At 45.0% G+C, this 16037-nt stretch overlaps 1 protein-coding gene across 3 annotated transcripts in view; it reads right to left on the reverse strand.

Moving 5' to 3' along the window:
• slc66a3 (solute carrier family 66 member 3) overlaps window positions 1-16037 on the reverse strand; it is a 50262-nt gene that overhangs the window by 10231 nt on the left and 23994 nt on the right. For all 3 annotated transcript variants that reach the window (XR_015079466.1, XM_085996311.1, XM_085996312.1), the window contains exons 2-4: window positions 13866-13948; window positions 11342-11411; window positions 5102-5159 (exon numbers count right to left, since the gene is read on the reverse strand). Coding sequence is in view for 2 of the 3 variants with exons in the window: in XM_085996311.1 (XP_085852437.1) it covers window positions 5102-5159; window positions 11342-11411; window positions 13866-13948 (211 nt within the window). In the remaining variant the exon portion in view is untranslated. The remainder of the gene's footprint in view (window positions 1-5101; window positions 5160-11341; window positions 11412-13865; window positions 13949-16037) is intronic.

Genomic DNA, 16037 nt, shown 5'->3' on the forward strand with positions numbered 1-16037 from the left:
CGTTGGATTGTCATGTTTAGTACAGTAAAAGATTTTTCTTTATCTTTACACAAAGGAAGATATACCCTGAAGTCGCTAAGGGGAAGATATTCTAAGGTCAATTCTCAAATTCCCCATGTTATGAACCATTCTCTGGCCATGAAAACAGGGTGGTCTTGTCTTAGTTTCCTACTGAGGTCGCTATGTGGACATGTGTGAGAATGGCTCGGTGACCCTGCCTCTAAACTGCCCCATTATCTGTTATGGAACACACAGCAGCAAGTTCCCATTCCGTCTGTCTCATGTGGGAACAGGAACATCAATTTCTATTCGTTTATATTCCTAGCACAACAGTCAAATGCCATCAGGCTTACAGCCACATGAAAAACTAGTGATTAATAGGACCAAAAAAACCTTGTGTTATCGAGACAAATGACTACCCTCTCAAAAATATCAGTTTAGTTATTGACGTAAGAAAACTACTAGGCACTTGGTCTAAGCGTTAAACAAAGCTTTAATCAACTGTTTTACAACATGGAGGTCTAGTTGTGTCCTTCACTAGTTCCTGTTGAGAATGTCCTGCGCAAGCTGGGCCCCTGCCCGAGTATTTATACTCTCCCTGGACAGCGCCACCCATAGGCTGCTCAGTATTATTTCACAAGTCTTTCTTTCATGAATGACTGATTCATCATGAGCTATCTATTCGAATAATAAAGAAGAACTTGCATTGATATAGCACCTTTCACTCCCTCAGGACATCCCAAAGCACTTCACAGGCGATGAAGTACTTTTGAAGTGTAGTCACTGTTGCAATGTTGGAAACACAGCAGCCAATTTGCACACAGCAAGCTCCCACAAACAGCGATGAATTAAAGGACCAGATAGTCTGTTTTTAGTGCTGTTGGTTTAGGGATAAATGTCGACCAAGACATCGGGAGAACATATGCTGCTCTTTGAAAAGTACCTTGGGATCTTTTACTCCCACCCGAGAGGCAAAATGGGGGCTGGGTTTAGTGTCTCTTCTGAATGATGGCACCTCTCGCAGTGCACGGGTACGTCTGCCTGGATTAGGAGCTAAAATCTCTGAATGAGGCCTGAACCCACAACCAAGTAGCTTGGTAACAAGAGGTTGTGAACAGAGACACGGCAATAGTGGATATAAATTTCTATGCTGGAAAAATAGTTGGAGTTTAAAAAAAAATTAAGTCTTTTAAAATGCAAAGATACCTTGTAAAACGAACAGTTTCAATAAGAAAGCACTACAATGGAGTAGTATTGTTTATTAGCGATGGGCAATAAATGCTGGCCTCACTAGCGACGCCCACATCCCAGGAACAAATAAATTAAAAAAAGTTACAGATTTAAAACTGCAGAAGAGTTTAAACAAGGTAGCGAATGGAGCAACAACTGCAAAGCTTCGCCATAGCACTGAACACCAACAAAAGCACAAGTACAATAACATATCTGGTGAGAACAGCTCAATATTCCTCTGCTATTAGGTCCTCCTTGTTACTAAGGAGTGCCAAGTTCCCCGTTTTCAAGACTCGCCTATTGCCTCTTTATTTCCACATTCTCTCCGCCCCCACCGACGTTATCCACTGTTTCAATCTTTTTTTTAAATTCGTTCACAGGATGTGGGCGTCGCTGGCGAGGCCGGCATTTATTGCCCATCCCTAGTTGCCCGAGAAGGTGGTGGTGAGCCGCCTTCTTGAACTGCTCCAGTCCGTGTGGTGAAGGTACTCCCACAGTGCTGTTAGGGAGGGAGTTCCAGGATTTTGACCCAGCGACGATGAAGGAACGGCCGATATATTTCCAAGTCAGGATGTTGTGTGACTGGGAGGGGAACTGGGAGGTGGTGGTGTTCCCATGCGCCTGCTGCCTTTGTCCTTCTAGGTGGAAGAGGTCGCGGGTTTGGGAGGTGCTGCCGACGAAGCCTTGGTGAGTTGCTGCAGGGCATCTTGTAGATGGCAAGACCTTGTAAAAAATCTTATTACTAATCTCCCCAAAAAAATCTCATTTGATATTGGCTGTATTTTGAGGGGAAAGAAAGAAAGGAGAACATTCTGACTAAAAATGCAGAACAATTAAAATTGTAATTATTACTGTAAAAATATACCTAATAAAGAGTGGGACTGTAGCTTCCTGGTGAAGAACAGAAGCTTGGCAATCACTGGAACTGTTATAACTGAGTGAAAACAATCTACAAGGTTGAATTTCCATGGGAACACCCCACTCCCACCCCCGAGTAAATTTTACCCCAAGGTTTTCAAAAGGTCTTTTCCTTCCTAGGAATTCACTCTATTCATTTTTACCGCAGCTATCATAAATCCAGCCATGGACCAAATATTTTCAGTGTATCCACAAACTCTTCAAACAAGAGAATGGAGCAACAGCTGTAAAGCTTCGCCACAGTGCTGAACGGCAACAAAGCACGAGTACAGCAACATGTTTGGTGAGGACCGCTCAATCTCCCTCCGCTATTAGCTCCTCCCTGTTACTAAGGAGTGCCAAACTCTCCATCATCTTTGGTCTCCCAGACAAACGGTGCTGATTCTGCCCTTTCTAGAGAGCAGAACTCAAGATCTCCACAAACATTGGCAGCTGTTACACAGCACAAAGACTGAGATTTGTTCTGCATTTCCTAAACTTCCCAAACGTGAGGCATCAAGAGATGGTCAAACAGAAACGTTAAACTTTCAACAACAAAAATCTCTTTTTAAGGGATTCTCACTCTTTAAAAAAGTGTTAAAGAATCAGTCTTCATTATGACAGCTGCTCGCTATCCGATGTCGCACGTGGGACGCAGATAGGGCAATTTAGATACTTTATTTTGAAATTTCTAGTCATTATCAGTAGCCTCTACTACAAAGACAGACGCACGTTTATACAACACCTTTCACAACCACAAGACGTCCCAAAGTGCTTAACTGGCAATTAAGTACTTTTGTACTTAATTAGTGTAAATCACTGTTGTAATGTAGGAAACGCGGCAGCCAATTTGCGCACAGCAAGCTCCCACAAACAGCAGTGAGATAAAGACCAGATAATCTGTTTTTTTTGTTATGTTGGTTGAGGGATCAATATTGGCCAGGACACCGGGGATAACGCCCCTGCTTTTCTTCAAAATAGTGCCGTGGGATCTCTTAGCTCATGTTGGGCCAGTTCCCTGCCGGGCTTTTTGCAACATATTGCCGGTACTCTTTTCTCCTTCTCCATAATCTCAAACCAAAAAGGCAATGGCTCGTATTTTCCATATATTCTGGAAAAATCTACGCCCTTACCCGAGGGCTCCCGGGACGCACACGCTTCCGCTGCTGGGCCTCTCCAAACTGCCGGTGTGCAGGGCCCACGTATCCCAGGGGCGCAGGTAGTTCGCAGCGTCCCTGGGATCACGTGGGCCATGGGGAGCCAATCACAGGAGGGAATCTCCCTTCATACACTTGACAGGAAGACCTGTCAAATATATGAATGGAGATCACCCCAAAAACATAGAAAAACTTTAAATACATTTTTTTTTTCCAATCACATTTTTAAAATGACTTGAAATTACAATAAATTAAATTTTTTGACAGGGCTAAAAATAAACATACCTTTTTTAAAAAGTATTTTTAAATGATAAATCAGTGAAAAAATATATATTTTTTAACTTTTTTGAACTCTTATCCTGGTAAAAGCCGGCATTACGCTTTTACCAGGATAAGAATTGTAAGGGTTTCTGCGGGCAGAGGGTCTCCAAAAAGCGGAACACTCCCCCCGCAGAGGCCCTTCTCCCAGGCAACCGGAGGATCAGTCAAGAGCTTTCTTCACAGATCGGAAATGCCGGTTTCCAGCACATGCGCTGTGCATTCCTGAAACCGGCATTTCCGATGTCCCTACGGGTGTGTACACAGCCCGTACCCACCCGTAGGCATCGGAATATCTGGGCCAATAAATACAGTTCTGCCTTCAGGAATAATAATGGTATTACACTAGAAATTCTGCATTAAATTTGAACATGTAGCAGCATAAGCCCCACGCAAGAATTACAATACGGAGCCGCAGAATCGCCGTTTGGTTTGGCTGCACTGCCACCACCGAGATCCACACACGCAAATAATCTGCCGATGCAACAAGGTTGTCAAAACCAGGGGGGCAACACTGAAACCAACAATGCACTCGGGATCAAAACTACCCAGCGATTTCCTGAGTCCTTCGGCTGGATGAATCAGAGCAGTGCGAACAACGCGTGCGGCCAGATTATACTCGAGCCACGCACGAGGAGCTGTCGCTTCCTCCAAAATCCCAGGACGCGAACAACTGCATGTGTCTGCACGGTGCAACACGTTCACGTGCGCACAGAGCCACTCCAAGTTTCAGAAGAACAGTGAGGCGTTACCTGGTGCCAGCATTCAATGTTAATCAAGACCATTATGCACCAGTGTCGATAGGTCGTGACCTGTCACTTCTATATATCTGCAGCCAAGCAACTTACCTATTCCTGGCAGGTTTCCTTAAAACAAGATTACATGGTTTGAAAAAATAATTATTGAAGGTGACTCGCCATGGATTTAAAAAAAAAATATTACTTAAACAAAGCATTGTATTAGAAATGAACACATATATACCCAATCCAGTATATTCCCTCTGCTCATAGAGAATCTCTTCACAAGTGGCAGCCCCGTATCATACCAGATGCCTTCAATTCCTTCAATTCACAACCAAACCGCTGAAATGATATTCCAGCTGAGTGCCAGGCAGATAAAATGGGCATTCAAGCTGTGCTCCAATTCAATCTTACCCCCATTCAGCCAGTTACAAGTACAACTGGCCGTCATCACAGCATTTCTACAGGCTAAACTAGCTACAAGCTAAACTAGCTACAGGCTAAACTACTTTGTTCTTCTAGCTGGAAGACATGTAATGACAAAAACAAGCTTATAGGAAAGCCAAAGAAATTCGGTACCCAAAAAGGTCAGTTGTCCCTCGCCATTAGTATTACAAATGAGATCGCTTGGGTTCTGGTGCACTAGTCAGTCCATTACTACATGTGGCAGACTCCGACTGTTGTCTGTTCATCAGCAGCATGTTACAGGTTAAGGTAAAACATCATCCACAAATACAAGTTGCTTAATGGAATACTTACCATAGCCAAGTCTATAATTAACTTATGGATTGTTAAGAGACGCCAACCAATGACAAATCTGAATGCCGTTAAGGTAGAAACTAAAAACAGAATGCAAGTCAAATATATTTTGCATGCAAGAAAATTACAGTGAAAATTATTTGACCATCTCTAAACAACAAAAGCACTTTTTTTTTCCAAACACAATAGGTTTAGTCATGCTTAACAGCATCATTCTTTTACAATACTTTGAATTAAATCTTTCAGTTATGTGCATTTGTATTTCTTTAGTACTCAATTATATTGCCCTTACTTTCTATGACATTCCATACTAAAGGTGATATTGTGCTTTCTAAAGTTATGGAAGCTGCTTATTAACTCTCAAATTATCAGCTTGAACGTAACGGACTAATTCATGATTGCAGATATTCCACGCTTATCTTTTGAACTCTTGTCTTAACTATTTTGATGAGTCGTCTGTCATTGTCTTGGACATCTTCTTTGACATCCCTTTAAGATGTTTGCAGGCGATACAAAAATTGGCCGTGTGGTAGATACTGAAGAAGGAAGCTGTGGACCGCAGGAAGGTATCAATGGACTGGTCAGGTGGGCAGAACAGTGGCAAATGGAATTCAATCTGGAGAAGTGTGAGGTAATAGTGGTTAGCACTGTTGCCTCACAGCGCCAGGGACCCGGGTTCGAATCCGGCCTCGGGTGACTGTCTGTGTGGAGTTTGCACATTCTCCCCGTGTTTGCGTGGGTTTCCTCCGGGTGCTCCGGTTTCCTCCCACAGTCCAAAGATGTGCGGGTTAGGTTGATTGGCTATGATAAATTGACCCTTAGTGTTAGGGGGATTAAATACGTGGGGTTACGGGGATAGGGTGGGATATGTGTTGGTGTAGGGGTTACGGGGATCGGGTGGGATATGTGTCGGTGCAGGCTCGATGGGCCGAAATGGCCTCTATCTGCACTGTGAGGTTTCTGTGATTCTGTGAATGCATTTGGGGAGGGCTAACAAGGAATGGGAATACACATTAAATGGTAGGACACTGAAGTGCAGAGGATCAGAGGGACCTTGGAGTGCATGTCCACAGATCCCTGACGGTAGCAGGACAGGTAGATAAGGTGATTAAGAAGGCATACGGGATACTTGCCTTTATTAGCCGAGGCATAGAGTATAAGAGCAGGGAGGTTATGCTTGAACTGTATAAAACACTAGTTAGGCCACAGCTAGAATACTGCGTGCTGTTCTGGTCACCACATTACAGGAAAGATGTGATTGCACTAGAAGGGGTGTAGAGGAGATTTACGAGGATGTTACCTGGACAGGAGAATTTTAGCTATGAGGAAAGATTGGATAGGCTGGGGTTGTTTTCTTTGGAATAGAGGAGGCTGAGGGGAGACCTAATTGAGGTGTATACAATTATGAGGGGCCTAGATAGAGTGGATAGGAAGGATCTATTTCCCTTAGCAGAGAGGTCAATAACCAGGGGGCAGAGATTTAAAGTAATTGGTCGGAGGTTTAGAGGGGATTTGAGAAGAAATGTTTTCACCCAGAGGGTGGTGGGGGTCTGGAACTCACTGCCTGAAAGGGTGGGAGAGGCAGAAACCCTTGTCACATTTAAAAAGTACTTGGATATGCACTTGAAGTGCCGTAACCTACAGGGCTACGGACCAAGTGTGGAAAGTGGGGTTAGGCTTGGCGGCTCTTTGTCGACCGGCACGGACAGGATGGGCGGAATGGCCTCCTTCTGTGCTGTAAATCTCTATGACAGGGTCGGGCACATGTACTTCTGAACAAGTTATCACCAGGAATCTGATGGGTAGATTTTTTTTCAATTAATTCTCGGGATGCGGGTGTCACCGGCGAGGCCGGCATACATCGCCCATCGCCCATCCCCAAGGCCTCTTCAGAAGGTAGTTAAATGGTGTGGGGCTGGATTTACGTACAGGCCAATCGGGTAAGGATGGTGGGTTTCCTTTCCTAAAAGACATTAATGAACCAGTTGAGTTTTTACAGTACAACATCATTATGGCCACCTTTACTGGTACCAGCATTTTATTTCTGGATTTTTTTGCTTTTTAAAAACTGAATTCAAATTCACAAACTGCCATGGTGGGATTTGAACTCTCGTTCTCGGGATTATTAGTTACGGAGTTACTCATCCAGTAGCATAACCACAACACCACTGTACCGTTCAGCCTCCCCATTTGCTAAAACCAAGGTACTGCTTTGTGGAAAAACAAAATTTGTGCGCCAACCACAAATCAATAAAGCACGACTCCAATCACGAACTGAATACTCCTCTCGTGTTGGAGGAGCAGCTCGTCTCGTTCATTGCTGGACAGAACACAAGTGAAGGCTCGTTGTCCGACAGCCAGTCCACCTCTAACCGTTAGATTATGACAAAGAAAGAGCATAGAAACTTTCTCATACTCTTTTATTAATACAGGTACACTATCCCTTATCCGAAAGCCTTGGGACCAGCTGAGTTTCGGTTTTCGGAATTTTTCGGATTTCAGAAGGTATTTTATAAGACTGGGAAATTTGTCGGGGGTGGGGGTCGGCGGGGGTGTCGGGGTCGGCGGGGGTGTCGGGGGTCGGGGGGAGGAGAAAAGAATATCGGACAGGCCACTGCAGCTGTCGGACGGGCCGCTGTATTGTTGGGTTCACTCTCCCGGTACCTCCTTCACACTGCCCGGCTCAGCCTGCAATCTCCTACCCAGGAGGGAACTCTGTGACCCTCTGCCCTGCTCAGCGTAAGTCGTGCGCCACTCTGGTCATGTCGTGCGCACGACTTACGCTGAACGAAAAAACTTTCGGTTTTTAGAGGTTTTCGGAAGTTCGGATAAAGGATAGTCTGCCTGTACTATGAACTTCCCACTCTTCTTCCTCCAAATGCTTTGCCCTACTTTCTTATCCCTCTTTCCTATATCCCCACTGTTCTGACTCAGTTCTGAACCATTGTGCAGATTTTCCAGATTATGGAACTCCTTACCTGAGCATGGAATGCTCATACTAACATTTTGTATAGTAACTGAAGGTATCCAGCACATGCTAAAAATTTCAATTGGAGCAACGTATAGTTAAAATGATCAGAGGCAGTCCAATAGCCTCCTCTCCAAAATTTTTGAGTAACATTACTGTTATTGCAACATGATTATGGCCCTGAATTTCCGACCCCCACAGGTGCGCACCTGGTGTGTACGCGCCCGTAGGGGCCGCGCAAGTTCCGGGTTTAGGCAGGCGAAGCGCACGCGCTGAAACCCGGAACTTGTGATCTGTCAAGAATTCTCTTGGCAGATCCAACACATGCCCAAGAAATGGGTCTCTGCGGGTGGGGAGTTGTGCTATTTGCTCAACTTCCGCCCGCTGAAAGGCCGTGGAATTCTTACGCCTGGTGAAAGCAGACATAAGGCCGGCTTTTACCAGTTTAAGAGTTTTTTAAAAATAAAAAAAATAAGATTTTATCACTCACTTACAAATTAAAAACCCCGTCCAATAAGGTAAGGTTGTATTAAGCCCTGTTAAAACATATTAATTTTTTTTCCAAAAATTACATTTTTGTTTAACATATATAAAATTAATTAAAATATAAAATTAAATATGTAATGGTTTTCCTTTATTTATTTCAGTGTGTTGGTGCATTTTTGCAGTCATTCCCATTCATACATTTGACAGTTCTGTGCGTACGGAATTGTCAAATGTATGAATGGGGATTCCCTTCTTTCATTGGTTCGCCTGGCCCACGTGATCCTGGGGACGATTGCGAACCGCCTGCGCCCCCGGGATACGCGGGCCTCTGCGCGTCTCCAAGAGGAGAGGCCCAGGATCGGAAGCCTACAGGACCAGCAGGTAAATTCGTAGAATTTTTTCTGATCGGAGGTATTCGCCTGCAAGCAGCCTCCGATCGGAAGTTCAGGGATTGTCACATTTATGCACTAATAGTAATATTTCCATAAAAAGAAAACATCGAACAAACTGGCATTTATAAAACACCTTTCACATCCTCAGGACTCCCCAGAGCGTTTAACAGCCAATAAAATAGCCCTGAAGTACAGTTACTGTTGTTTTGTAGGCAAATGCAGCAGTCAATTTTCACACAGCAAGATCCCACAAACAGCAAATAAGGTCAATGACAAGTTTATATGTTTTGGTGGTTTTAGTTGAAGTATGAACTCATCTGGTGTTAGCCAATTCTTCTCCGAATAGCACCATGGGAACTTTCACGTCCACCTGAATGGCAGACAGGGACTCATTGGACAGACAGCACCTCCGACAATGCGGCACTCACTCAGTACTCCACTCAAAGGTCAGCCTGAATCATTGTGTTCAAGTGGGGTTTAAACCCACGAACCTCTGTATCAAAGGCACGAGACGCTATGGACAGGATTTTCATTGGGCCGTGGAGGCGGGATTGGAGGTGTGTGGGGGGTTAAAATCCCGAAATCGGGGGTCCCGACCCCATCCTGCACCCAACCCGCCTCCATGCCAGTTTCAAAGGAGGCGGGTACCCGCCCCGCACTGGGACCCGCCTCCCTGAGGCAAGAAGGGGATTAGTGCCAATTAACTGCCTGTTAACAGGCAGTTTTTAGCCTAATCCCTATTTTTAATGTTGAAGTGTGGGATTCCCGAAGGCTCCAAACCACGCCAAGTTAGAGGAGGCGGACCGTCGGGATGAAGGGCTTGGAGGGGTCGAGATGTCCAGTGTTCAGGTGAGTGATGGGTGCATGAGTGCAAAGGTAAGTGTGTTTGGTGTGTGTAAAGTGTTTAAAGAAGTTTAATTACCTTTACTTACCTTTACAGCCTTCCTTCCTTCAGGTCTCGGGAGTCCCTCATCTCACCGGCACAGAAAGCAGAATGGCTGCGAGCTGTCAAAAGTTGCAGCATTCAGCTTTCTGTTCCGGAGAGATCTCCAAATCAGCCTGAGAGGAAGGAATTAACCTGGAGTACAGATTGTCAGTGTTTGACAGCTTCAAACAGCTCGAAACGCTGATATTTCATCTGTCAAAAGGTCTTGATAGATGAAATGTCAATCTGTGACGTCACCTGTTGCCGGGTGGCCCTTAATTGGCCTGCTGAGCCCGCTGGGCGAGCTCAACAAGGTCAATCAAGTCAAAATCACATGGGTTGGCTAGAACCCGATGGAGGCGGGACTACAACCCCGAAAGTTGCAGTCCCGCCTCCTACCCGGCTCCTCAATGAAAATCCAGCCCTTATTCTCCAGACCAATTTCTAAAGAGCGAATTTCTGTTACAACTAAACAGTTATTGTGCTATTCGGCTCTGGAAGGGTCAAAACCTTCCCTCCCTCTAGTTGCTCTTCCCACTCTACAAGTATAATTTCCAGTACATCTAGCTATGGCTTAACTTCCTGGTGCAGGAAATAATGCTGTCGCTTATTTTGTTGCAGTAACTGACTGAAGAAGGAAATGGATTTTTGACACAAACTACAGTTGCATCTCAATCATCCCCACTTGCTGCTATCAGTCGCCGTAATATCTTAGTCCTGTAAATATGGCACAATAGGAATTTAGGAATATGTTGCAAGGTTGTAGCATATTCAGGAATTCAAATATCAAACTGCAAGAGCAAACCTTCAGAGGGTGAGTGAATACTCACCCAAACCCCGAGATATGCAATAATCAACGTACTTTTTTTGTGATGCTAATATTACTTTCTCCCTTTTCCCTCAGTTCAGTCTTCATGCACAATTACGGCCAATGGTGCTCAGGCTCGTCTACGCCCAGCCCTCCTGATGCCACTCTGAGACTGGCCATGAGGAGGTGCACAAGAGTAGTCCAGAGGTGACATTCACTTCGATCTTTCACTGGCCTCTGCTCACAGCAACCTTGCTTGGGGTCAGAATGAAGTATATAGGAGATTACAGGCAAGACGCTATGTCCCACCTAATCCTGGCACTAAATTTCAATCGACCAAAGCAGGGTGCCCACCCACCTGCTGTCCCACTTATGTACGATAGCAAAATACTGCGGATGCTGGAAATCCGAAATAACAACAGAAAACGCTGGAAAAACGTTAACTCTGTTTCTCTCTCCACAGATGCTGCCTGGCCGCTGAGTTTTTCCAGCGTTTTCTGTTGTCCCACTTATATACCTGTTTTCTTTTTAAAATCATACACAACACAATTAGTGGATTTACCAGCAGGTAAAATGATTCACAAAACCAACGCTACAATTAATTTTTTTAAAAGGTGAGTTGCAAAATGATCCCTTATTTAGAATTAAATTTCAAGGATACAGTAATGCGTAGGGTAAAGATGTCCCAATGTTTCCATTGTAAAAGAGAACACACATCAAGAGAATAACATCTGCAAAAATAAAGGACAGCAGCGTTAGTGATATACGCTACAAACATGACACAGGTGCACAATTGGCTTTCTTCACAGAAGTTAATCGAATCGTGAGTTAAAATTTTGATTCCCATGAATCCAACCGACAAGAAGCAGACCGATACCTGGGATGGCCGGAATGACGTATGAGGAGAGATTGGGTCGATTGGGCTTATACTCGCTGGAGTTTAGAAGAATGAGAGGGGATCTCATTGAAACTTATAAAATTCGAACAGGACTAGACAGACTAGATGCAGGAAGGATGTTCCCGATGGCGGGGGAGTCCAGAACCAGGGGTCACAGTCTAAGGATAAGGGGTAAGCCATTTAGGACAGAGATGAGGAGGAATTTCTTCACCCAGAGAGTGGTGAACCTGTGGAATTCTCTACCACAGAAGGCAGTTGAAGCCAATTCATTAAATATATTCAAGAAGGAGTTAGATATATTTCTTAAGGCTAAAGGGATCAAGGGATATGGGGAGAAGGCAGGGACAGGGTACTGAATTTGGATGATCAGCCATGATCTCATTAAATGGCGGAGCAGGCTCGAGGGGCCGAACGGCCTACTCCTGCTCCTATCTTCTATGTTTCTATGTAAAAATCTCAATTCTGGTCAAAGGGCCCCACCTGGAACATTAACCATTTTTTAATCTTTCAGATGCTGACTGGCCTGCTGTCCATTTCTAGTATTTTCTACAGGCATGAACATTTTTTTTTAAATCTCTGCTAGATTTGTTGCATTTGTGCTATTACAATATTGTACTGCCTTTCAGCCACTAAACATTGGTAACGTGCTAACAGAACTTCTAAAGAGATAATGGGCCGTATTTTGCGACCCCCCATGGGTGCGTGTGAGGTGCGTACGTGCCCGTAGGGACCGCGCAAGCTTCGGGTTTAGGCGCGCGCTGAAACCCGGCACTCGCGACCTATCAAGAATCTTCTCGACAGATCCTCTGCATCCCCGGGGAGAGTCGCGCTATTTGCCCAACTTCCGCCCGCTGAACGCCTGTGAAGTTCTTACACCTGGGAAGAACAGGCGTAAGGCCTGCTTTTACCAGCATAAGAGTTTTAAAAAATAGAAAAATAAAATTTTATCACTCACTGATACATTAAAAACCCTGTCCAATAAGGTAAGTTTATTTTTAGCTCCGTTAAAATATATTAAAAAATTCAAAAAATTAAATGTTTAAAATATTTAATTGAATGCCATTTTAATTAATTTTATATATGTAATTAAAAAAAAATTATTTAATGTATTTTTTAAGTGATCCCCATTCATACTTATGGGGATTCTGTACGTACGGAACTCCTATAGGTATGAATGGGGATTCTCTTCTTTTATTGGTTGGGCCAGTCCACGTGATTCCAGGGGCGCTTGCGAACCGCCTGCGCCCTCGGAGTACGTGGGGCTCTGCCCGCACGGACCCGGAGAGGCCCAGGATCACAAGGCTCCGTATCTCCCGGGCCACCAGGTAAATGCGTAGAATTTTTACAGGTTGGAGGCGTCCACCCGCGAGAAGCCTCCGATCGCAAATGTTGGGCCACTATGTAGGAGCTAAGGGATTTACAGGAAACGCTTTTTTATCCGGGACCGGCGTGGTGCCGGTTGATCAAAAAGTCCGGATTACAGAGGGGTATACTTACCAAGGTACGAGAGCCCCGTACACGGCCACAGGTGCAGGAGCCCCGGTTACACAGCACTTGTGCAGGAACCCCGGTTACACGGCCACAGGTGCAGGAACCCCGGTTACACAGCACTTGTGCAGGAGTCCCGGTTACACGGCCACTACTACTGTATATAGTAAAACTTACCTGAACCGGTTAAGAGAGATTTCCTGTATTTGGCTTTTTAAGTACATTTTGGATCACATCTTGAAGATCATAAGATTATGTATTATATATATTTAACCATTAAAAAAGTTTTCCCGATTTCCTCCCAAGTTGCGAGCTCCTTTTAGGACATGACAGCCCAGACGCTGGCAAGCATCCGGTAGCTCATTAATGGAGCCCAATCCATGCACATCCATACAGGTACACTGTGCAGCAGGGGGTCACTGGACAGTGGTTAGTCACAGGACGTTAGGAGATTCCTTTTCTTTCTCTATCCCAGAACACTGAAGTTAATCGAAGCACCCCAAACACGGTACAGCTCACTCAGCATAGGCCAAGGAGCCCGACAGCCTGTAGAGATTAGTGGTACACTGCCTACTGCACTTATGCACTAATCATAGAAATGAGAGTCGAGAGGGCTGCCATTTAACCCGCCAGCTCTCCGAGGGTGCGAACTTTTCAACTGGGGCCATCTCCTCTTATCCCAGAATCCACCGGGAGGGATCCTATTTTAACTTTTACTCAAAGACAACAGCAGGACAGTTCCTTCCTCTTCCCTCCCACCTTGGTTTGTCATTCTAGTAGCTTTCAAATAATTGGTTACCTTGTGCAATTAGGATTGGATACTCCAAGTAGGTGGTCAGTGGGTATTCATAGTACGTCTGGTAAGTCAGGAACACCAGAAACCTGAAATAGATCAAATCATTTGTTCTGAAGTCAGTCAATTTGTACAGTTTGAAAGCCTGAAATCTTCTCCATACCAAGGACGGAGACACTCAGATTATTCAGCGATTAGGAGCAACTTAACCAAAAAAATGGCCTGACTCGGAGACAGGAAGACAGCCCCAGGTCCAAACCTTATTTGAAAATAAACACGTTTATTTCTGAACAGCAACCAAACTCTTCTTTCTTAAATGGAAAGTTGTTTTCTTTTTTCTCCCCCTCCCACCCTCCCCCCGTTTTAATTCTTAAATATAGAAAACAAGTTTAACGGATTCAGCTTTAGTGGTTTGTTTACCAACTTTCCTTGTAGTTTCAGTTTACTAAATCCTCTCAATTAAATTGCAATAGTTGCCAGGACTGATGACACCAAATTAGTACCGTGTGTTTGATAATGAAGAAGAAAGCTGCGGACCGCAGGAAGAGATCAATGGACTAGTCAGGTGGGCAGAACAGTGGCAAATGGAATTCAATCTGGAGAAGTGTGAGGTAATACATTTGGGGAGGGCTAACAAGGCAAGGGAATACACAATAAATGGTAGGACACTGAGTAGTGTAGAGGGACCTTGGAGTGCATGTCCACAGATCCCTGAAGGTAGCAGGACAGGTAGATAAGGTGGTTAAGAAGGCATACGGGATACTTTCCTTTATTAACCGAGGCATAGACTATAAGAGCAGGGAGGTTATGCTTGAACTGTATAAAACACTAGTTAGGCCGCAGCTAGAGTACTGCGTACAGTTCTGGTCACCACATTACAGGAAGGATGTGATTGCACTAGAGAGGGTGCAGAGGAGATTTACGAGGATGTTGCCTGGGCTGGGGAATTTTAGCTATGAGGAAAGATTGGATAGGCTGGGGTTGTTTGCTTTGGAACAGAGGAGGCCGAGAGGAGTACGAGGTGTATGAAATCATGAGGGGCCTAGATAGAGTGGATAGGAAGGACCTACTTCCCTTAGCAGAAGGGTCAATAACCAGGGGACATAGATTTAAAGTAATTGGTCGAAGGTTTAGAGGGGATTTGAGGAAAAAAAATTTCACCCAGGGTGTGGTGGGGGTCTGGAACTCACTGCCTGAAAGGGTGGTAGAGGCAGAGACCCTCATCACATTTAAAAAGTACTTGGACGTGCACTTGAAGTGCCGTAACCTACAGGGCTACGGACCAAGAGCTGGAAAGTGGGATTCGGGTGGAGAGCTCTTTGTCGACCGGCACAGACACGATGGGCCGAATGGCCTCCTTCTGTGGTATAAATTTCTATGATACAGTTTGTCATATCTGGGGCCAGAATTCAAATCCTGCCCAGACTGACAGGGTGAAAATCTCTTTCTGCCAGATGACTACAGTTTGGACAGCCTTAAATCATTTCTCAGTGAGCGCAGATCAACATTAATCAGCACACATTTCAGTATTAATTGGCAGAAAAATGCAATTTTATTGGAGCGGCCATAGGATGGCTGGAGTGATAAAATGAAAAAAAAAATACATTTCTGTAGTGTATGTACCTTTAAGAGAGAACTACTTTTACAGCTCCTGTATACTGTAGTACCGGCAGTGACCACACCTGTATATAAGCCTTGAGCATGCCTCTGTACCCCCAGTCTTGAGACTACCCTACTCCAGTAAACACCTGTTGATTGTTAAGTTACAGCATCCGTGTAGTTATTTGAAAACATCATACTCTCAGAATCACGGATCTAACAGTGGCAACGAGTGTCGATTCGAATCTACCTGCAACTCTGCATTTCCCTTCAAGAATTCGCTCCGGGAGGGCGGTGGAAGAAAGTCGAGGCCAGAAGCACGGGCGTCGACCACGAGCAACCGCCCAGTCGTCCGGCAGAGAGTGAACATCGCAGGGGAGGCTGTGGAGAGCCGGGCTTGGTTCCCCAGCCACGACGATCCAGCAACAGACTGACAACAGGTACAGCGCAGACCCTTCCCGGACAGCGGCGGCTGGAGGCGACCGACGGCAGAGAAAAAGCCGAGCAGCGTCGACGGGGTAAGAGAAAGGGTGAAGCGCACAGGGCGCAGCCGGGGGTTGAAAACCAAGCGGCGTCGAG

The sequence above is a fragment of the Somniosus microcephalus genome, chromosome 9, assembly GCF_052327205.1.
Source record: "Somniosus microcephalus isolate GS21.2 chromosome 9, FLI_Smic_1.0, whole genome shotgun sequence".
Classification (NCBI taxonomy): Eukaryota; Metazoa; Chordata; class Chondrichthyes; order Squaliformes; family Somniosidae; genus Somniosus; species Somniosus microcephalus.